Below are 24,741 nucleotides of genomic sequence, written 5' to 3'. Positions count from 1 at the left end.
ATTATGTATGGCAGAATAAGAGAAGTGGGGGAGAAAGAGAGAGAGAGAGAGAGGAAGGAGAGAAAGAAAGAGCGAAAAAGAGAGAAATGGAAAGAGAAAGATAATGTGAAATAGAAAGAAAGGAGACACAGAGAGAGAAGAAAGGAGAGAGAGAGAGAAAAAAAAAAGAGAAAGAGGAGGGAGAAATAGTGAGAGAAAGTGAGAGGAGAGAGGAAAGGAGCAAGAGAAAAGATAAAAATAGGGGGACAGAGAGAGAAGGAAAACTAGATGAATGAATATTAAGAACTTTCTCTAATGGTAGAAGAGGATTGGGGGATGGAGATGGATGTGTGAATGGGTGATATGTTATGGAAAAGAGAACAGATAAAATGTGAAGGGATGGTTAATGTTCTACAGGCATTAAGCCTCTTGTGGACAGACTGAAACAGAGTCGAAACCATTTGGGAATGGTTATGAGTCTTCTTCAAATACCAACAAAACAGAAAACAAATGTTGATACAAGAACATGTAATGTTCGTCATGATGACAGCTGCTTACAAATTAATTCAGCAGATACGTGATACATCCACATCTTACATTAATCTTATTTTCCAAGTACAAGTATCTCGAAACATATTCATATAATCAGATAAAAATCACACTTTTATTTGTTCTCGTTGATGGTGCATTCATTATTACATTCACAAACAAGGTTCAAAGGCTTTAAAGACACTTTCAATGCTCAAGCAGTTAACATTAAGTACTTAATTGACCGTTATTAAACATAAATGCTCGTCCAGATGTACTGTAGTAAACTGTGACCTTTAAAAATTTGTTATGTATATGTAAATGAATAGCACTGCATGCAACAAAGGTCATATGCGTAGTCACTGAGCTTTGTGTTATGAGATGCAGAGTGCATTCTCTTAAATAGAGAGAGAGAGAGAGATAGGTAAACCATAGCTTACCACTTAATATCAGTACAAGGTTTAACAAGATGAGATTAATTTCTATTACACAATTCAATATTTCTTGCATGTTTCTCATGCTTTCTAGATAAATAGTTTTATTCAAAAGATGGAAGAAATGTATTAAAGCAAGGAACACTATAATCTAGCATGAATAAAGAGATCTGGGTTCAAACCTTAACCTACCAATAATATACAATGATAAGATACATAGCTTCAAATATACACTCTTCAAAATCATATAATCTAATTGGAATCATCACAAATATGTACAGTCAAATAACTTTCCAGATATACCATCATCAACAAATCAACATTTAAATAGATATTTCAAGTCATACAAATCACTTCGATAGATTTCAGATCAAGTATTTGGAAATACAGATATGTGTTCAGATAAAATCACAGACAGTGTCAAAATAATATCATTTTCTCTCACAAATAATTTGATTCACATCAATTAACACAAATGCATAAACATGCATACCATATAACATTGGTAAAATTAAGGATATTGGACCATTATGAACGGAAGCTAGCAGATCAAATTTGCTGACAAGTCACATGATGCTCAAAATTGTCCCCCCCCCCCTAAAAAAATGATAATAAGATGAAGAAAAAAGGCCATCCACTTAAAAAAATAAGTTAAAACACAACTCCAGAAATGAAACGCAAACCCTAAATGTGTGATCCTGATGAGCTGAATATTAAGCCGAGTTTTATTTTTTGAGATTGGTTTAACTTTATAAGTAACATTTAAACACTTCTTTTCAAAGATCAAGTTGGAGAAGAAAAAAAACACTGCCTTTCTAAACATTAACTTATTACAATACATTACTGCAGCCCACCTTAAGTTTACTGAAGCAAAGAAGAACATTGTTTACAATTTATGAAACATATTTTGATTGCAAATTCACATGAATGAACAGTAAATAGGAGATGAAATTGGAACGTACATTGTGGAAGAAAGTGTGCTACCGGAAATATACTACAAGCCTAAACTAATCTTGACAAACTACACTACCTTTGGTAAATTAATTGCTTGATTTTGTAGTTCTTTCTGTAAAATGTTGCTTGTACAATTACACAAACATGCTAGTTTTTCAATGCAAAACATTATTTTACTTACCATACATACAATCGTTCATAAAAATTCATAGAAAGTACCAATATATATTGAATAAATACTACAATAGGCACTTCATAATTGCTAAAATATAAAGCGTAATCTACAATCAAAGATGGAACAACCTAAAAAATTAAACCGATATGCAAAGAAATTAATATGGAAATCAGTTTAGTAATACTTTATTAATCTTTAGTAATACTATCACATTAGTTAGTTGATTGATATAATATAATCTCATAAATAGAATACATTTCCAATTTAATATATCTATCATAGCACAGAATCCTGTTGTGTAGTACATAAGTATGGAATCAAGAAGTTGTTCTTTGGTAAAAGATGTATAATAATAACATTTAAAAAATCATTCCTGCTAAATCCTTTTAATGGAAGTGCTGTGAAAATTTCTATTAGCAATACACCAGTACCAGTACCAGTGAGAAACTATACACATGATGAAATTATCTCCCTTTCGATATCACAAATTATGATGATAAAGGGTTTAACAATAGTGAGACATGTAACTCAGTATACTGTACCTGCGATGAGCTGCCCCCCCCCCCCCCCCACGAAACACTCGTAATCATCACATACAAGAGACAGAATATTATTATATCACTATTCTTTCAAGAAAAGCAGTGACATATCTAAGTTCTAGTCTTTTTTTTCCTGGTATTTCTTTTACCACTTCAAAATATTATTTTTCTCTCAAATAGAGAGAGGAAGAGAAGAACAATAAGTCGGCAAGAGTTGGGATATAATTGTAGACCTTTCTGTTTCACAGCATCCAAAATTATTCTTAACCCGTATGATATAAGACCATAAATAATTCTGATACCAATCAACCTTAAAATAATGCCTGCTACAGAAAACCAAAAATGAAATAACATTAAAACATTTATTTCACAGTCACGCAATCATTTACTATGATTCTGTTGAACAGTAATTTAATTCAAACCAAAATCTGAATTTTTGAATTCAAGTTTACAAATCTAAGCCGTATTTTTGATTAAATTTCTTACAGATAATCACCTTTTACTTTACATAATCTGCCTCAAATAAATCAGAAGGCATTGAATTAAGCAGCAATGAACTGGCATCATTTCTTGATTGTATCAAAAGAGGACTTGAAAATTGATTTACAAACCAAGTAATAAAGGTTCAATGACATGTAGGTTTATCGAAATACAGAATGGTGAAAAAGAACACCCCCTTGTAAATATTTCAATTACATGTATTACAAATACACATATACTTGTTAGTAGCTTTGGAAAAAGGTTTCTTTGGTGTACAAAAAAAAACAGAGAGCTTGCAACATGTATACTGCCTCCAGGCTATTAAGATTTGTTTAAATTTTTTTTAAATGCTTGTATTGTGACATTTGTTGAGTGATCAAGGGCACTTCTTATTCGGTACCGATAAATACAACAGTCAAACCTGCGTGTAAAGGCCACTAGAGGGTTCTGATAAAATTTTAGGACGGCTTGTCTGTCTGGAAGTGTGTATGAATCCATGTTTATGAAGACAGAGCGAAGAACAATGAAACCTGTGTATAAGGACCACTCTTTGAGTTTTGATTATATGGCTTTTCTATATGGACGGTGATCTCTGTGGAAGGGTGGAGATTTTTAGCAAGAACATTCAAACCAGTATATGAAGACCACTCTCCAGTTCTGGTAATAATATGACCTCTCCATCACTAAGGGTGACCTGTCTATAAAGACCGCAGCTAAACCTGTTGTTAAAACACTCTAAGGAATAACTGGTATACAAGTCTCTGATAACAGGTAGCCACTACATGTATAAACACAGTAAAACCTGTCTATAAAGACTGCTCAAGGGAAGCAAGAAAAGCAGTCTTTATCGACAGATGCTCTTTATGAACAGGTTCCTTTAATACCCGATTGAATGAGAACCATTATTTAAGAGAAACAAAACAATATGGTCTTTATAGACAGATGGTCTTTCTACACAGGTTGTTGCTAGGTTTCACTGTAGAAGGTTTGGTTAGACTTTAAGTTCAATCAACACTTTTTCATCCTAGAATCACGGTTTTCAAAGACGTTTAGTTTAAAACACGGTTGCATTCAAGCAATTTTTTGTCGGTCGTCAAACTAAACGTGTTTAAAAACAAAAAAATGAAATGCTGAAAAAGATGCGTTTTGTATCATGATTCTGCAGAATCACGGTCCCTAAAATTCGCTTGAACGAACAGAGATCTCAATCATGATTCTATAACGCCATTATCGTTGCCTGCTTCCGGTTTGACCGACAGTCGACCGTAAACACAGACAGAAAGCACGCGGCGAAGTTGACCTATACTTCCAGGGTCAAACTGCACAGTGTGATGAGCAGTGGCTGAGCTTGAAATGAGCAAGAATCAGAGTGGATGAAAAATTGCTTGAACGCTCTCCCATAGTAACCATGTTTTTTAACGGCATTTTGATTTGTGATTCATGTTTGTGATTCTAGCTTCAAAAATCGCTTGACCGCACCCTTAGCTGCTTGGAGCTTGTTCTTGTTCTTGCTGTTGTCGTTTCTCCACAGCCCACTGCATGGCCCAGATGGCCAGGGGTCTCATGTAACCTAGGGATCGGTAGATCTTCTTGGACATGTAAGCTTCAGGGACCTGGTAGGCCAGACCGGCTTGCTCATAGCACGTCGTGTAGCATCCCTTGGCGGTCCGGAATCCTTCCTCCCACATACCCTGTAAAGAAAAGACACTATGAATTCATGGTCGGTGACTAGTACAGGAAGAATGACCCATATTGCTTTTACTTTCTTGCTCTAGGCAGTTACTTGGCAAAAGTAACTTAGAAACTGTTAATAACAGAAATGATAGAATAATATGGTCTGGAATATCATACAAGACATAGTGCTAGATCTACAAAGAACCTGTACACATGTACATGTACATTGAAATACATTATTTTCTATATTTTCAAGCCCTTTTTTGAATGATTATAAAAAAGCTGTAATATTTTACGACTAAAATATGATTATAAACCAACTACATATACATTCAACAACAAAAATCTAAATTACTTTGATATAAACAACCTACTGCCAAAATATTTTTACTTCTTAATTCTGCTGATAAATATGTGTTCTTCTAATCTCTAGACCCTACTACATTGAGGTTAGATTGCAATGATATCAAGTGCAATTTGCAGTTAATATATGCTCCACATTCCTCAAGGAGAATGCGATTCTAAGCAAGTTGGATTTAGAAATTAAATCACTACAATTAATTCAATATAAGTGAACGAGGCTAATGGGTAACTTTGTATCAGAATTTTGCCATCATTCTACACACATATTGGACATGGCACACACCACACTGCAGTGCGTAATCTTCGTTGCATGAAGTAGCATTTAACGAGGAAGAAGAAGAAGAAGAAGAAGAATAAATTCCTACCTCTTGAATCATATTGCCAGCGAGACCATAGGTAGTCCCGACCCACACCTCCTCCCCTTGTAGACTGGTATGGTCTGGCTTGCCGCTGGGTCTGATCCCGTTCATAGCCCCAAAGTTACCCTCCTTGACCCCCATCACGTTCATATCGAAGATGGTCCGTAGCGCTGACCTGACATGGTCTACCTGGAAGACCTGGTCCCGCTCTGGGACCAGGTCACAGGCCCGTAGGTACCAGTGACCGCAGGTCTGGTCAGCCATGATGCTGTCGTGGTAACTCTGGTCACTGCTGTCGTAGTTGAAGTATCGACCTGGATGTCAATCATGTAAAGTACATATCATCATCAAATTCAATATGAATAAGACTAACAATTATTTAAAGCACACCATCATAAAAGAATAATTATTGCATATGTTGCCAATATGTCTAACTATGAATAAAAATCAAATTATTTTTCATACTCAATTTTTGACTTTGACTGATTGATCAATTGGGCAAAAAGAATTTCCGTTTCGGTTTAATAAAATTTGGAGTGGATTATTAGGCTATTATTATTATTATTATTATTATTATTATTGATATGCTATGGCAAGGTTTTGTTGGGATTTCCAGAGATAGTTTCAAAACGTTAACATGAACAGAAATATCTCCTAAGACCCTACATGCAAGCACGACAATTCATATTTTAGATGAATCTCTTGCATAACTACTCCTTTGTCGTGTTATAGACAAGTTACACCTAAAGGAATTATTTTTGGTTTAATTTTACCATCAATCAGCAACATTTAAAAACAAATTAATCAAGTGAATTGGTCACGAGGCACCATACCATTCCAGAGCTTCTTCTCATACGTGGCCTTTCCTCTCTGTAGTATCTCTGAGTATTGTCGCTTGGCTTTGTCATCCCCTAGTAGGTCAGCCATCTCACACATGCACTTCAGAGCTGCCAGGTACAGGCCTCCACAATACGCACTGGGGAAGGCAAAGAATAAAGATTATTGAAGAATGTAGGCGCATACTACAATACATGTAGTTCTGAAATCTATTTTGTACCATGTTATTCTGAGTGATTGTAGTATTACAGTATATACATGTGAATGTGTATAAACATAAATCTTCTTTAATAATAATTTGCGCGATAAAAAATTACTTTCTATTAGCCTAGCTGCGAAGAACGACTATGTGCGCATGCGCGGAGAGCGGGTTCTCATGGAGTCTCTTCAACGAGACTCACAAAGTACAATCTTGTATGACAAGAGTATCATTTTCTACATACACATTCATATGTATCTAACAATTTATATAATAGTTTATTTTTAAAACCTGTATAGCACTAGAAAAATACTAAGTAAAAGGATAATTACAAATTTATTTAAAGAGGTAATTGAAAATATAAATCAAGGTATTAAATTCTCAACCAGACTCACTAACAAAATGTTGAATTATGTTGTATGAAAAAGCAAATAATTTTGGTATACTGATTTACCACATGACTCATATTCCTCTTTGAATTACTCATCACTACCTGTCCATATGCAAACTGGACCGAATGATACTTGTGATTGCAACTGTCTCCGTTTTGAAGACAAGCAACAATTATGGTTTAAGAACACTTACAAAAATTCTCAAAAATGTTAACACCATCTATGAAGTCAAAGATGAAATGAAGGTAAGCATGACAGAACATACCTGCATCCCTTAGCTGTCCATACATCATACGTCTGATCAGCTGTTCCGAAATGATCAATCAATCCATCACCATCCTTGTCTTGACTGTTAGCTTTAGCCATCACAGTCTAAACAATGAAACAAACATGGGGTGGTACATTACTGTAGTCCACTGATAATGATATTATCAACTTTCTCTTTCCAGATAATGAATATAATCTATGAAAACCATGATAGTCACTAAGTAATAATTTGTAATGGCTCAAAACTACCTTAAATCACATGTACTATTTCCTGAAATCTCATTATTCAATTCTAGTTCCAAAATACTTTGCTGATTCCTGGCATACGGGGGGAAATGAAAATGTGATACCCATTGCTATTTGGGTCAGATGTCATATGTTGTATAATAACACGAAAAAGGTAGGTCCTTAGGAAAAGATTATCAAGATGTAGCATCCCCCCCCCCTCGAATCTCTTAAAGCCCATCTGTACTAGTTTACAGGAGCGATTAGACCACACTGCAAGGTTACTGACAGGTGGTTATCTCATCAAATCAACTCTCAATTAACATAAGAAAAAGAGGATCATGGGGGACCAATGGTCACCGATTGGGCATTGTTTGCTATATAGAGGGTGCAAGTAGCTATAAGTAGTGCAGTGGGGCTTTAAATACAAAATTCATGTTTTGGTGAATAAATTAAAAGTTTTTTTATGATTGGCATCTCTTCTTTTCATTGAACAATACACAGAAGTGTACTACATGCATAGACCACCTTACCATGCATTTGGGCCACATGAAGTCCAGGAACTCCCTATCCTTGGTAGCAAAGTAGTCCCTGTATACCATTAGGACCATCTTGAGGTTCAGGTCCTTCCATTCGGCCGTGTCGTGGAACCAGTAGCAATTCAGCTTCAACCAAGGATCTTCCTCTGAAAAAAAAATAAGAGAGTTTTATGCAAATTCAGGTTTATAATCGAGTATTCATAATAGGCAAATATAGGGAACGGTTTACACATATATTAAAAAATATGCTTGTTTTATACTTTCTATCTTTAATCTATCTGTCACCCCCCCCCCCCCTCTCTCTCTCTCTCTCTCTCTTTCTCTTTCATTACTCTCTCTTCCTTTCTAGTCTGTTTTTTTTTTCTATCTCAAACATTTCTTCTTATCTTTCTATTTTCTCTTCCATATTTCATAAATCTTTTTCTGTGCACTCTATGCTCTTTATTCCTTTTTGTATTTTCCTTCATCTCTCTCTCTCTCTCTCTCTCTTTCTCTTTCTGTTTTCTTTCTTCATTCCTGTGTAATCAGTTCTTTCACTGCCTAATACAAATAGTTTTCCTTCTGTATCATTATTTTATCATTCATTTCTATTGAAATCTCCTTACAGCTCCGAACAGCTCCATGTACAGCCCTTCCAACGGTTTAACCCACTCCCTACCCAAACAAGGCTGCGCCTGTATTAAAGCCTGAGGGAATGCAAGAATTCAGTAGTCAATGGGGTAATACAATTTTTTTCAAGTTTTTAGTTAACCTACCCGGGTTTCCTGAGTCATGAGGTACACATCCAGCACTCTTCCTGATGGATCTCAATCCTGATGATAGATCCTGGAAACTATCCTCATCTTTATGGTCTACATATTGACCTGGAGGAGAGAGAGAAAAGAGTAGTGAACTTTCATTACATCGATAATAATACAGTCAAACCTGTCGAGACCGACCGCCCAAGGGAAACACAAAAAGTGGTCTTTGTAGACAGGTTCCTTTAGTACATGTTTCAATAGAAAACCATTTTCAAGGGGAACAAAAAATATGGTCTTTGTAGACAGGTGGTCACTAAAGCAGGTTTGACTGTACCAATACTACCACTAATACTAATAATAGTGTGCATCATGAGGTACACAACCAGTACAAGACAATAAACAAACAAAAAAGATGTGGTTTCCAACAAAATGTCCATGCATATGTTAAAGATGGTGTTGTTGATCTTTTTATACTGTTTTTCTAAATCTACTTGACAAGAAAATGTGGCAAACACCATACTGGATTGTTCAAAGAAATCCATCTCGATGACAGGTAGTCTACTCTTCATTTGTGTAAATTTTATAATTATAGATAAAAATGATAATAGTTGGAAAACAGAAGGCACCTGAACATATTATATGAAATGATAACAAAGCCCCCCCCCCCCCCTCCCCCTTCACCCTCCACCAACACTAACAAAATCAGACATAATTTCATTCAAATTACTAAATGATTCAATTATTTCTGGTTATCTGCAGCAGAGGATACATACCAAAATCATATTGCATGGACAGCTCTAGCTTGGGCCACAGCATGATGAGAGCAAAGGACGCATAGAAGTGAACATCATAGGTATTATACATCCTGTACTCATGACCTGCCATACAAACAAAAACAGAGTAAATCATAATTATTCAAAGCTATAGAAACTGCATCATGGTAATTTTTTTCTTCTTAAAATGGCCTTGTTTATCAGCTTTGAACAGGAAACTACACTTTTTAAAGTTAAAGTTAGAAAAGACATCACTATATATAACTACATGTATATTGTCAACAATATTATGAATCAATGAATCTGTTATATATATTACTGTACGGATTTGTCCATTCATAAAATTAATGACAAATTATTTTGAGAAGATTAGGTCAAATAGCGGTCCTGTATTTTTCCTGAAATTTCCTAAACATAAATTGACAAAAATGATTCCCCCCCCCCCTTCTCTGAGCATCAAAATCCAGTTCATCTCACTCTTCACAATGTCTCATCTCCTTTATGATTATTGGTTGCTCATAAAAGCATTCCTATCTTTCAAGGTATATCAAAAAAGAGGAGCAGTGAGCAGTGTTTCTTTGAATGATCCACATGAAGAGATTTCAAATCATACTTTGTTCACATCAACTTAACTTTTAGCTGATCCTAGAAATAAAATGCACTTAGTGCACATTACTAGTACATGAGAAACTATGGTTTGCAGAATCAACTTCTATGAATAACACTCCCAGAAGGCTTGTTTACATTGTTCTCATGTACCATTCATTAGTACACAAAACCACTACAGTATACGACATATGCGAACGAGCCTTAACCCATTAGCAACTAGAGATTTTGTAAAAATGGCCTATTACTCACTGGACGATGTTGCAATATTTCTCTCATTTTGACATTGTTCTGAACAATAAGAAACATGCGCTATTTTTCTATGCAGAATCCTACTGTAGACATCGTAAGGATAACGCACGTATAACATTATCACGGTAGACCCCATAGAGGGATACTACAGCCCGTTGAAAACGGACGAAAACAGACGGGCGGTTTCAGGCGGTTCAGTGAGTAAAAGGGTTAACACTTTCTAACCATTGGTCCAATTATATTTACCTTCTAAGTACCCAAATCTGCCATACTCTCTGACGAGAGAGGACGCTCTCGTGTGGGCATTGTTTTCACCATTGGGATACTCCTCGTCGACATCAACCCATATCCCTCCACCATCCGTCATGAAGTACAGTTCATTGAAGAGAGCGGACTTGTACCACGCAGGTAACCGACTGACAAAAGAAAAATATACATCTTGTCTTATTTTCAAACTTAAATGTACTCTAAAACTTCTTTTATTTTGTATATACTTATCAGTATTTTGTTACTTGTATAATTCATTTTTTCTATTATATATTGTAATACTGTATGGTTTATATATCTCATTTTAATTTGTGGATATTTGAGAAGAAAAAAAAATCAAATCAAATCAACAAACAAAAGTGACATACACGTATCAAAACAAACTAATTGCATAATGCAGCAATGATGATGATGATGATGATGATTCACAGCATTTGTATGGCGCCATATATCTGTTTAAAAAAACATTCAAATGTGCAAGCTCCTCAAATAAAGTACGCATTTGAAGGAAGGAAGATGTGAGTTTTGAGTGAAGCTTTGAAGTGGTCAAGGTTGTCAATTTCGAGAATAGATGATGGGAGGGAATCCCACAGGCGAGGAGCAATAGAGGAAAATGCCTGGTCTCCATGTCATTGTTATGAATTCCAGGTTACTTGCTTCCCTACATTCAAAATTGCACTAAGACTCGACTATGGATATTACGGATATGGATATTACAAAACTCAGTGGTCAACTAGTTAAATGTGAACTTATACTTCACAAAGCCTATACTTCAAAATTTTACAACTGGGATAATCAGTTTGTTTATTAAAGCGCAAATACCTAGATAAGGCTGTTCGACTACCTTCAATAGAATTTTGATTTTAAGCCAACAAAAACACCATGCATGCACAATTTAATTTTGGTTCATTCTGAGACTGATACTTATAGGAAACCATTTTAAAATGAAATATTGACCAAAAATTATGCTTTTGAAGTTTAAAATGTGAAATAAGGTAGAAAACAGTAAATGCATGTAGTGTTAGAAAAGAGGTCAATGCCTTCTAATCTAATCAAGGATATATGACCTAAAAGATTCCATATTAAAGTCCATTTCTCCTCAGATACTTGTCTCAGAAAATTTGAATAGCTCCAAACAACTGACCAGGGACACAAAGGGTCAGCCATGACTCATAGGACCACCTTGACCATGACTTACTCATTCTCAAGGACAGGGTTCTGCCATTCATTGATATTCTTTTCCCAATCTCCGTACTCCTCCAATGCATGACTACACAAGGCCAGTGCTGAGTCCCCGTCTCGACCAAACCATCTTGTGTATCTCCTACAGGTAATAATGAAAAAAGACAGTATATATGCCATAAGACTGAGTAAGCAGACAAAGAACTTGCTTCAAAAGATGAAGGTATATGGACTGATAAGAATTATATGTTGGACATATTTAAAGAGCATCACAGATTGAAAAAGCCTGCACTGGGCTCAGTGGTTAAATACTTTGTACACATAAATCTAGCAGATTTCCTGGAGGAAGTCATATGCATACAAATGTGTATATTCCAGATGAAAGGAGAAAATATCAAACAACAAGTAGCATAAACTTGCATTCACATAAAAAAAAAAAAACCAACATTAATTATATATTAATTAAACCCTCAAAAAGAAACTAGATTCATCATAGTAAACAATGTTCCCTAAATACAAGAAAAACAATGACAAATTCTATACAAAGAAAAATAGAATCCATATTTCTCTCATTGTATTGGATGCCATGAAATGTGTAGAATCTACATGTACTAGAGTAGAGTTATTCTCATTTGGTTGTTTACATGTATGTAATACACCATCTGTTCAGTGCAAAAGGGGCGTAAAGTTGCATCATTATCACAGCATGAACACCCTTCTGGCTCTCAACAGATTAAACATCCATTTGAAGATAAAATGGTTACATGTAGGTTTACATCCCTTTGGTTCTGTGAGCAGATGAAACATGTATTTGTTTGTTTGTTTGAATGTTTATACCTGTATGTGTTTCTATTGTACTCTATCTTTCCGTCTTGATCACTTGTATTGCATGTTACTGCTGGTGTAAAGCATATTCCCACATTTGTGAACAAGAATAAATAAATCATCAATTATCAATTATTATTATCAAAGTGATTACCAGGGCCCCATTTCACAAAACTTGCCATCAGTGACACATGACAGTTTTTGTTATAAGCTAGTGAAATCCTTGCTTCTGATTGGTTGTCAGCAGATTTGGCACTGATTTTTGTCATTTGTCATTGAAAAAGGGCTCTGTGAAACTGGTCCCAGACAGAGATTGGTTACCTGAAGTACGAGCAGCTGTCAAATTGAACCTTGGGCATGTCCCACGAGAGAGCAAACTCTAGGAGACCTTGTTGATTGGGTTCTATGTGGCGTGATGATACTACAGCACCTGCTAAGGTTTCACCCTTCTCTGTACGCTCAGTAGGTCCTGGCAGACAATGGAAGAGGAGGTTAATGGGAACATAAGAAAAACAGGAGGATTCATTTGTTTTGAAAATTATACGGTAAAGATATCAACATACAGTAGGCTTGCGGGTGCACCATGTGAGAGAGAGAGAGAGGATTGAGATATCAACAGTTTTCATAATATTTGGGCCCCATTGCAGGTAACTTTGCCATTAGTGGTAAATTCAATGAAAACCTTGATTTGATTTGTTGTTGAATGATGTTGCCATGGTAGTTCAAAATAATAATTGTTGGTCCTTGTATAGCGCATATCACATTATAACGCCTCAATGCGCTTCCAAAGAGCTTTGGAAATTGCCCTGGCTTAAGCATGGCTGCCATTACTGCGCTCTAGCATTTCAAGGAATTAATTCCTGTCAGGTACCCATTTACATCACCTGGGTTGAGTGTGGCAAATGTAGATCGATGTCTTGCCAAAGGACATTAGTGCCGCGGCGGGACTCAAACCGCGGACCTTGTGATCCACAGTCTGGTGATGTATCCGCTCAACCACAACACCTCTACAAACACATCTACATGTTAACAAGCCCAGCCAAGATTGTAATCCCACCTTTTGTTGTGTTGAGTTGACCATCTTCTTTGAGATCATTCCAAAGCTCTTTCAGTTGAGATGAAGGATTAAATGATGCACATGTTGTCACGGTGACATCATCCTGGTAGGCAAATACAGAAGCACTTTCATCAGTAATAAGGCAATGATATTATGTATTGTTACACAAGGAGAGAGAGAGAGACAGAGAGAGATGGGAGAGAAAGGTTGAGAGTGAGAGGGGAGAAAGCTAATATTCATCTTGAGATAAGATCTCTTGTAAGTGATGGTAAAACCTATGTGATGCTAACATACTTGTACAGTGAAACCTGTATATAAAGAGCATACAAGGGAAACATAAAAAGTGGTCTTTATACGCAGGTGGTCTTTATGTACAGGTTCCTTTACTACCGATTCCAATGAGAAACTAAGTTCAAGGGGAACGAGAAATGTGGTCTCTATAGACAGGTGGTCTTTCTATACAGGTGGTCGCTAAAGCAGGTTTGACTGTATAATGAAACCGGATGTTATTTGACCATGATATTCAAACTATAACAAAATAAAGTTTAATATATCTCAATGGACTTTGGAAACAATCTCAATAGGTTCCTGCGTGAAGGCTAAAAACAGCGGAAAACTTAAAATCATATCATAAATCACTTTTCTTGCATCTCTACACTGCTCCTTAAGATTTCAAATTGAATCCATAGATCTACAGATTTTTCCTAATTCCCATCTGTTTGTAGCTCAGAACTTTCCATTAAATGCTTCACAGTTCATCACTTTGAGCAAGATACAAGTCGAATGGATATTTTCTTAGTATAATTCCAAATAGAATTTGAGTACTCTTTATAGGCTCTCCTCTCCTTAAATGTACATTGCCTATTAGGGGCCAGAAGGGCACTGTGTAAAATTATATGAGTTAACACCCTTATAACTCCAAACAGACGACATGAAGAAGAAATAATTGCATTGTGAGGATCTAAGCACATTTATTTTCTTAATTCACCTATCATAAAGTTTCTAGAAATTGAGAGAAATGGCTGTTAGGCCTGTCTTACCCCATCAGCTGCTGCTATACACATAGTACATGGTTGTGTAGGGTGTCCGTCATGGAACATCACCCCTGAGGTTGAGGCTGAAGAGAACCCCGTGTTCCACCTCCCTCCCTTCCTAAACAGGCAAAGAAACGTGACAAAATTGTTAAAATATGGTTAGAAAAATCAATCACATATGTTTATGATAATCATATCAACCAGGTGATAAAAACCCTGTTTTGTACCCTACCCTTCATGAACAATATTAAAATGTGCTTGATGACTGAAATTCATTCCAATAGAAGAGGGCCAGGAGGCAATTCAATTCAATTTACCGTATTTATGTTTCCAATAAAACATTACAAATTAATTATAAACATTTACAACAATTTAGGAATACGTTTTGGAAACAGAGGGGTCCACTAAAAAGCAATGCTTGTACAACGTTGGACCCCTCAAATGATACTTAAGAATAATTAGTAACTAAATTGACAAATTCATAACTACTAAAGAAACTACAAAATAGGGAAAAATAGGCAAAAATGAGGTTTAGAAAAACCTCAATCCGCAAGTTCAAAAGCTTTCTGCAGTAATGTTCATGCGCACCTTAACTGTGCAGGGACAGCAGGTTATATATTTGGAGTTCCAGGGCCCTGTTTCATAAAACTTATAATCAATAACACGTTACAAGCTACTATAACAAGCTACTGAAATCATGGCATCTGATTGGCTGAGAGCAAATTTGTCATAGAAATGTAGCATTTGTTATAGATAACAAGCTTTATGAAACGGGCCCCGGGTATCGGTCATAGTAAATACATGATCAGCTGGCCCTGCGCAGCTAATTGGTACGCAAGAACATTACTGCAGAATTCCTCAAACCTCCTTTGTGAATTATGTAGAGGTATGGTTCGCATTTCGAGTCCCATCATGGCACTAATTTTCTTTTGGCAAGGTATTAATCTACTTTTGCCACGCTCAACCAGCTGAGATAAATGGGTACCTGGTAGGAAGGAATTCCTTGGATGCTTGAGCGCCTTTTCATGGTAGCTCTGCTAAAGCTGGGGTAATAACATGATTGCAGGGCTCTCAGGGGGAACAGTATTTTAATACTGATGAGGCTATAAAAATACTGATTAGGCATAAATAGTCAATTTTGACTGAATTACCTTAACACCTAATCAAACACCACACAAACAACTGGGTAAACAAGACATATTATTATCATTAATTTGGGCCATTGAGATCTTCAACCATTGGTTTTCTTCCAACAAGGAGCCTAAAAAGCCCGAAATAGAGAGAAGTCAGGGCCTGAAAACAGGCAAAGGGCATTTGAATGATGGTTTATAGCCGTTTGGTCTACTACCCAATTGATCTATTCCCATATAGTCTACAATTAGACTAAATGAACAATAGATCAAATGGTAGTACAATAATTGGAGATTAGACCAAATGGTAACAGACCAAATGACTATTTGCCTAAATGGTCATTAGACCAAATGATGAGTAGACAAAATGATTATGAGACCATGTGGATAGTAGACAGGCTGGGTGTAGACCAAATGGTAACAGACCAAATGACTATTTGCCTAAATGGTCATTAGACCAAATGATGAGTACACAAAAATGATTATGAGACCATGCGGATAGTAGACGGGCCGGGTGTAGACCATTTTGGAATGGACTAATTGGGTATTATATGAACTGGTTTTGGACCAAACGGCAATTCACCATGAAGGATGGCACACATAACAGAAGAACTTACTTATCAGCAGAAGTGCCTGTGCCATTCTTCCATGTGAACATGATAGAGACGTCTGCAGCAGCAGTGCCATGGTTGTACACATCCCATACAAAGACACCCACAGGTAGTGAAGTCTCCTGTCAATGTGAACAAACCAATACATGTATAGCTCAATAGTTAAAGGTAAAGACCAGTATTGGAAACGCCCCAATTTCAAAAAATGAAATGGAAGCTCTTATTACCAATCATGTGAAAGAATATGTTTTGACTAATGCATGATGATAAAAAAATTGCTAGGAAATCGCCTACTAATTGATATATTTGGTAAATTAGTTTATCTACATGTGAGAGATAAATGCAAGTGTCGTGCACTGTGCGTATAGTCCCATATACATCTTTCTGTGTACAGTGCTTGTAACTTTACGAAGACTGGGCCATATTTCTTATCATTTGGATGATTCCAGAACCTTGCAGTACACATTCTTATATGCTAGATGATCAACCTTTTCTGATCGATTCCACAATGTTTCTTTCACATGCAATCGCATGACCATAACTGGTCTTTATCTTTAAAACAGTGGTACTTGAACCGGAAGGTTCTGGATTCTCAAATTAATATATTCGTTAATCCTCTACTTGCCCAGGAGCAAAGCTTTAGTACTAAATGACCTTCAGCTATACAAAAATAAAAATAAAAATGTAATTTACACTTTTACAACTAAAAAAAATAAAAAATAAAAAAATAGATATTTGCGCACATGTCATTAACCACCCGCAAAAGGGTGTTAAAATTCAAGGCACTACAAGACCATACCGTGCAGGTACATGTATTTTTAATTCCTAAATATGATCTGTCACATGCACTTAAGAATATATTGCTTTCATGTATCAATATAGAAATGGACACATCATAGAGTTCACATCAATGCCAAATTGACATGGCTAAAATCCTTCCATTCAACTACGTTTCTTTGAAAGATGATACATGTATACAGTAATGTAGAACATGAAAAGATATTGAAGACAGTATCATCGTACTTTATATTTAACACCATGGCTCACATACTAACCTGATAGTTGTGAGGAAAGACTGGTGAGATCTGTCGACAAACGAGGGTGATATTTTGCCCCGGTAGGAGGTACTTGGTCCAGGCCCTGGGGTAGAGACCATGATAGGACGCTCTGTTACCAGGAAACTGCCATTCCCAGGCCTGGGCTAGGTCCTTGTTATGGGGTTTGTTCGGCGACAGGACCTGCTGGTAGACTGTCTTACCCCCTCGCCTCACACACACCGTAAACTGTGTGTTGGAAACAAATAAATGAATTTAAAGTGAAATCCAAGCTTGATAGCAAACTACTGTAGAGAAAAGCATAACAAATCAGAGAAGTAGACTAGTGAAAGTTTGAATAAAATCAGACAAAAAATGAGAAATGACTAAAATGTATGACTCAGAAGGGTCTATTCTCTAAAATAATATGATATCCATATCATATTTTGAGTAGTGCCCCAGGAAATATGCACTTAAGAGAAAAAAAGATATTAATGGTATTTTTGTACATGGCGAATGGGAGAATTATCTGCTACTACGTCACAATCCATTGACCAAACTGCCTATTTGAGATTCGCACTATAGAACTAGTGGCCTCATATTTCAAACTTCCTTGCTGGCCAAGGTATTAGATAATTCACTTCATTTCACCTTAATATGCTTCAATCCTCAACGACTTTAGTATCTCATTTTCATTCAGTGTTTTTTATTTCTTTTTTATGGGGGAAGGAGAGATTTTATATGTCTTCTTGTGTTAGGATTATTGTCTTTAATGAATTTTACGATCATAATCAATTTCAAGGGATATAAGTGTTTTTGAAGCGCTGGAAAAATGTACTTGAAAGTACATTTACATGTATCAACTGAAATGATTGATAGACTCTTGTCTGTGTAAGAAGAGATTAAATGAAATGTTCTTTAGAAAAGTTCAGTTATCACCCTTTAACGAGTCGCACACATGCTTCCTGCAATCCTTAAAACACACTCTGAATGTAAATCATCATGCATAAATAATGCTCTTGCACTTCGCTTGATTACTCATAAATAAATAAGTACGCTGAGCACTGCAACACAGACTCAAATAAAAAGTAAGGAATATATAGCTAGATGTACACTTTGCACATTACTAACGCTTGCACACGTTGATATAAAAGGTTGTACAATTCATCGCTTTGAAGAAAAGAATTGGTGCAATTGTATGCGTGCTTTGATAACAATTTTGTTCTGACATACATGTGTAAAATCCATATGATATACAAAACAATCAGTCTAATTTTTGCAACAAATATTTCCTTCAATTTCTAAATGGTCATTTTGTCTCGATGTCCATGATATTAAGAATCAATTTACAATGTAAGAATGTTATCGTAAATGGTATATTTAGACAAAATTGGCAGAAAATATCTAAGACTGGGCATAACAAAATACCATGGGCAATAATAGAGGAGACCAGAGGCCCCCCCCCCCCCCCAAAGGGAAAAAATCACAGACTAATAATGATGAGATATTAAAGTCCAACTGAAAACATTGGGCTATTATTCTCATTTATGTGGATAAAGTGGATTGGGTTTGTTTTCCTTCTTTTATAAGTCTATGACATCCTACCAAACTGCAAACAAAGCCTTAGATCCTGAGAAATACAGTAATGATGTTAAGGTTATACATGTAGGTATTAATGGAATGAAGTAGTGGACTTTGTCATCTGGATAATAATCAACGCCCAAGCACGAATAAATCATCCTCATGCCACGGATATGACCCACTGTCTTATCTGTCTCCATTACAGCCTAATTGTCCACTTGTAGAACCACAGGTTTGTATGGAGGTGATTAAACATTAACTGCATTAAGGAGAATGGACAACTTCCTACTTAAAGGCATTTTTAAACAACGATACAGTTTCACAAATTTGAGATGCATGGCCCTACATGTTATCAGTGTCTGTGAAATGGTGTAATATTAAAGCCCTAAAAAAATTGCGCTTCCAAATGATCATGAAGTACTTCAAAATAGTAATATTCTTTAAGTGACCAGGTTTACCATACAGGTACTCATTTTCCCCAATAGATATTTATAATCACATTACCGTATGTTATCTTGGAACACAAAGCAAATTAGAGACCTGCGATACCACACATTGACACCAACTGCTTTATCACTATAGAAACTAGATTACATTTTCTACAAGATTTAGATTTAACAATCTTAGCAAATGTTACATGTACCATTGTTATATAAAATATGCGTTCAATTCTATGCTGTACAGGGTATGTGAAGTAAGTTTCTTGCACTTTCTCCCATTTTGTCATACTAATTTTAACTCAACAAGCAAAAAGCAAATTATATCAATAAATTTATTCTGTTCATAATCTTAACAATATCGCAAATTAAATCAATCTACTTAATTAAATATAGGAAGAGTTTCTGGTTCTTCTTACAAAGGGGTCATCCCAAAACTCAATTTCATAACAGCAAGATCCTTTAATACAACTTTATAAAGAAGAGCAATCCTATTAATATTATTAATAGGATGATTCAAAGCTTCAGCTAGAAGGGTCCAATGAGACCAGCAATGACAAATACTAAATTGAATTTGGAATTTTAATCAAATTAAAATGCTTTCTTTGCCTTGGCATTTTGAAAATAACAATCGCTAGAAGATATTTATGGAGTACAGAGAGGTTGATACACCCTACAAGTATGACATCTACGGCATGCCAAATTTGGATCTACATGGCTACCCAAACATGTAGCCAATCTAAATGCATAGCTAACCATTATCAAAACAAAAGAGCACAGATTCTACAAAAGTGGCCAATTACATGAGTCCAATCAAATCTGATATGATTAGCAATAAAAGAGAAATCAAAATGAATTTATTTGCCAAGAAACACCTGATGTGTACACCAAATGACAGTGTTACAGAATTGTTCAATGAATCCAGCTACACTGTTTAAAAAATGGAAAATAAATCCTCACTTCTGAATTCAATCAATTCATCCTTGAAGTACAAGTGTTTATTATATAACATGCCATGGTTCAATTGATTTCAATAACAATTTTGATCTACCATTTGCATTTATAGTAGGAATCTTGGTTTGTCTTTAAAGCTAATCTTGAGCTCTGGTATGGGCCTCGTATGTCGAGAGAACGTGGCTATAATTCATTCTGGATTGTTTATACTGCAGTAGATTGATTGATAAAATGAAAACAACCTCACAAAAACTTGCTGGAAATCATCTTCAATAAAAACCACCACTCTCTTTTGCACACAGTGACCTGTGTTAAGCACAGAGTGTCGGGCCATGTACCTTGATGTCCTTATCTTCCTATGCTCATTACTCAGCCTGTATACATTTTCTTCCTACATCATTTGGCACATGTCCTTTAATTGTAAACTTGAATATTCAGTGTAACTTTTGTTGGATTCTTTGAGAATTTATTTTCTATCATTACCAGAACCCAAGCTAATCTTAAAGGGTAAAATGATTGTTACCGGTATATGGTGGTTAAAATCAGGAATTTTTCCTTGACACCTTGTATCGCCTCCAACCATGATGCAGTGCAATCGTAAAAATAAGATAAGTCTGCCTACCTGATTTAATTCCACATTATCATAAGTGTATCGTCCTGGAGATAAAGACCATCTACAGAAGTCCCCTTTCCAGCCTCTATCTATTGCACCACACCCGATACCACCCACCGGTACACCTGTACGAGTACAGATAAACAAATAGAGAAATAGATAGAAATATGGACACAGGGACAGATAGCACAAGGGTAAAAAAAGAGACAGAAGTAATTAAACATAGATAAGAGAAATACAGACAGATGAATACATGTGGGCTTTGCTCTATGACCCCAGTTATCAATGTCAATATCAGAACTCTGGTATTGTGTTTAAGAATAATCATAGTATACTAATAACAGCACATGAATTTAAGATTTCCAACACTACTTGCACATATGTACAGTGTATATAATACATTGTATATATCCTCTTCATATCAAAATAGCAAGTGAATTTGTAGAAAGAATATCTGAAAGAAAACTGTGACACAGTGCTACCGCTTACCATATACGGGTTTGAATTTCATAGGATGTAACACATCAATGAAAGGCCTCTTTCCTCCGCGCCACATCTTCAAGTGCATTTGGGCGTATCTGAAATGAATGGAATTCAATCAATTATGCAGAACAGAAACAACAATGATAGGGAAAGAGCTTCCACTTAAACCAATTAACTGACACAAATTAAATTGATGGAGAAATAATCATGTCCATTTTGTAGCAATTAACATTTCAAAAAGTATTATATCACTAGATTGAAAATACCAGTATCCATGTACATGTAGGCGATGAAAAGTACTTAATTAATGCAAAGTCATAGTGAATATGGGTACTCCATATACTGTAAGATGATGTCATCAAGTCCACAGCTAGTTTTTTGGTCGACATCTTGCAATTTCAACGCTTTAGATTTTATGTTTTCAGAGTGGCGTTACTCCTCTGAGAGACACTGAAATAGCATAATTGATAATTAAATCTATGGCGTACAAGCTTTCCCTTGATATAGAATTCATCTATTTCAATTTGCATTTACAACAGGTTCTTTAAAGGCCGGCTGTACTAGTTCAGCCAGAAGGGATTAGACCACACAGCGAGGTCACTGACAGGTGGCTATATTATTAACTCAGCTCTCAATTAATATAAGAAAAAGAGGATCATGGGGGACCAACAGGCACCGATTGGGGAAGTTTTCTATATAGAGGGAGCAAGTAGCTACAAGTAGTACAGTGTGTCTTTAATGTTAAATCTGCTAGTTTACCTGACAGACGGTAGAACAAAGCTCTTGATCTGATGCGGTCTGACCATGGTCAGTGGCCGCCATTTCTCACTGAATTTATGATTAAGCTGTACAGTCCAGCAGTACTGAGGGATGCCAAACTGAGCCAGGTTATCATTCTTTCCAGTGTTCCTCGAATTCAAACTGTCCCCATGCGCTGAATTGTTACTGGCTATGTTCAGGTGGTCCACTTCACATTCGATGCCATTGAGCTCCGAGCCCTGGTTCTTGTTTCCCTCACTTTTCTCCTCAACTTGGTCCTCAATTTGCTCCTCAATTTGGTCCTCAATTTGGTCCTCGTCATTTTCTGAGCAGTCCTTGTCTACCGTGACATCATCAATGGCAGCAGCCATTTTGAAAAGCCTAATTATACCAGGAAAGGAGAAGAGGAAATTCTGTGACGCTCTTCCTTTATCTGTGTTTCACTCACACCATTAAAGATAACATTGTACACCTTTGTCAACTTGTAATCATGTATGCACAGAGAATCATTGATGTGCTCCAAAAGCGTGTATGTGCTGTGCTCGATCCTTAGTCAGCCATATCCTGCTTTTTCCAATGCTCAAGTACGTGTACTCAACAGCATGTCTGTGTATTGAAAAAACAAAAAACAAATATTTATTAAACAAAAATTCTTCAACAATATGTTAGGACTGAATTACCATACTTGCACTACAAATACAATTTTCAATCATTAGACAAATGGCATCTTACAGTTATCAACTGAATTATTCATACCCTGGTAAATTTGATATTTTCTGTGTTTTTCGTACCTCAAGAATGAAAGGTGGACTGTTTGAATTAGGGCCTATGTTGAATACTTTTATTTTTATTTTTAGAAGAAAGTTTTAATAAGTTACTTTCTCAAGAGACATAAAATTGGGACAAATCAATTAATCACATACTTAGATTTACAAAACCTGGTGAGTGAATAATTTAGTCGTTAACTTACATGTACATGTACGTGCATATCAACAATATATTCTGAATGTAAATGGGCAATGCAATCTCAGGTGGAAATTCACTGGGGTAACACACACTGTCTTAAAAAATGTACGACCTCAATCAGTTTATTCAAAATTTACCATGAAATTTTCATTCTAAATCACTAATATAAGGCCTCCATGTTTACAGAGTTGCAGCAAAAATGCCATCTTGTATTTTCCACCCCCAAAAGGATGTATATGCTCCAAGTAAGACATGCATTTACACCTAGAATATTTACTTTTCATTCATTATACTGTAAACATAATAGATTCGACCATGCACTTAGAGATTTTGTTGTTTACAGTTCTTGGTAGTTTTGAAGAAAAGAAATTCTGCTTGTTGTCCAATGTTGAACTCAACCCCAAATAACAAAGTCCTCAACTATAATCCTCCTAAAGAATTACTCATAGGAGATAGCATACAAACATTTAAGTGTGAAGTTCACAAATAATCTGATACGGTCATCGTAATCTCCACTTGCGCAAATGTATATCAGTTGAACATAGTGTATACCTACATGTAGATCAGAATTGAATGGTATTGCAGCTTGAAGAAGAACAGAATAAAAACGGATTCATGTACATGAATACCACACCTACTCTTTAATTCCTTCAAATGTAAATTCCTTGTAGCAGAAGTACATGTAGCTAAATGATCTGAAGCACTGTACAGCTAGCACATGGACAAATCAATGAGCATCTATCTAGTTACTCAATCCTGGTGGAGACTGGAATACGTTTCCCCACTCACTCATCAGCTAGCGAGATACTGATTTTGCACTTTGATAATAGCAAGATCTTTTAGTCAATGTGTAACTAGCTGGGTGGATCCCACTGTGCTCATGATAGAGTTGATAACTTAATGATAACGAGGCTATTGTGGAGCCTCATAAAACGGCTGTACTCATCGTGCTCTGCGTTTGCATAAGAAGTGCCTGAAGAAGGCTGCAAAGGAAGGCACGCAGCTGAGGAAAGCTAGGCCAGTATTTCTTTGTTTTGTATTTTACTTGGCAAAGCGAAGAAGACCTCGTAAGAAGGCAACTTCTCATTAGATAAGACTATGTGGACTATTATCAGACTAGTGGAATACGATATCATCCAGGAAATGACAATTGGATTCATGGTTGCCACAATCTCATTTTCTCTGCTGCTCCTCTCTCCAGCAATCTCTAAATCTTTCTACTTCTCTCTGTCTTTCTCTATCTCTTTCCTTTTGTGTCATTGTGACTCATATCTTCAAGCTCTCTCTCTCTCTCTCTCTCTCTCTCTCCTCTGTTCTCTCTTGATGCTACAAGAATCCATGTTTTCAGCTATCTTTACTTCCTTATGAATTCCCTTTTCTTCTTTCTATATATGTAAAAAATAAATAAATCATTTTTTCAATCTGCCTCTCTCCTCCTCTGCCTCCTCCTTCTCCTTTGTCTATTTCTCTCTGCTTCCTCACGACTAATCATG

The 24,741-nt window shown here is 36.1% G+C and overlaps 1 protein-coding gene across 2 annotated transcripts; it reads right to left on the bottom strand.

The window, feature by feature from the left end:
• Window positions 1–619: 619 nt before the first annotated feature.
• On the bottom strand, window positions 620–24,548 carry LOC575065 (non-lysosomal glucosylceramidase-like). 2 transcript variants are annotated; one of them, XM_030976325.1, is made up of 18 exons: window positions 23,805–24,548; window positions 22,283–22,888; window positions 21,530–21,618; window positions 21,050–21,165; window positions 17,477–17,704; window positions 16,428–16,543; window positions 14,687–14,798; window positions 13,647–13,749; window positions 12,911–13,058; window positions 11,781–11,906; window positions 10,562–10,731; window positions 9,458–9,562; window positions 8,700–8,807; window positions 7,939–8,090; window positions 7,179–7,285; window positions 6,319–6,461; window positions 5,492–5,799; window positions 620–4,780 (listed from the first exon to the last, which is right to left on the bottom strand). In XM_030976325.1, exons 2-18 carry the CDS (start codon window positions 22,651–22,653, stop codon window positions 4,571–4,573), a joined length of 2,712 nt encoding a protein of 903 aa, XP_030832185.1. In that variant the 5' UTR covers window positions 22,654–22,888; window positions 23,805–24,548; the 3' UTR covers window positions 620–4,570. The 2 variants fall into 2 exon arrangements, with proteins under 2 accessions (XP_030832185.1, XP_030832186.1); XM_030976326.1 differs by having other exon boundaries at window positions 23,887–24,548.
• Between the last annotated feature and the right edge of the window lie 193 nt (window positions 24,549–24,741).

The sequence above is a fragment of the Strongylocentrotus purpuratus genome, unplaced genomic scaffold (genome assembly GCF_000002235.5).
Source record: "Strongylocentrotus purpuratus isolate Spur 01 unplaced genomic scaffold, Spur_5.0 spur5_scaffold_9, whole genome shotgun sequence".
In the NCBI taxonomy this organism is placed as follows: Eukaryota; Metazoa; Echinodermata; class Echinoidea; order Camarodonta; family Strongylocentrotidae; genus Strongylocentrotus; species Strongylocentrotus purpuratus.
This window is presented reverse-complemented; position numbering and strand designations above follow the sequence as displayed.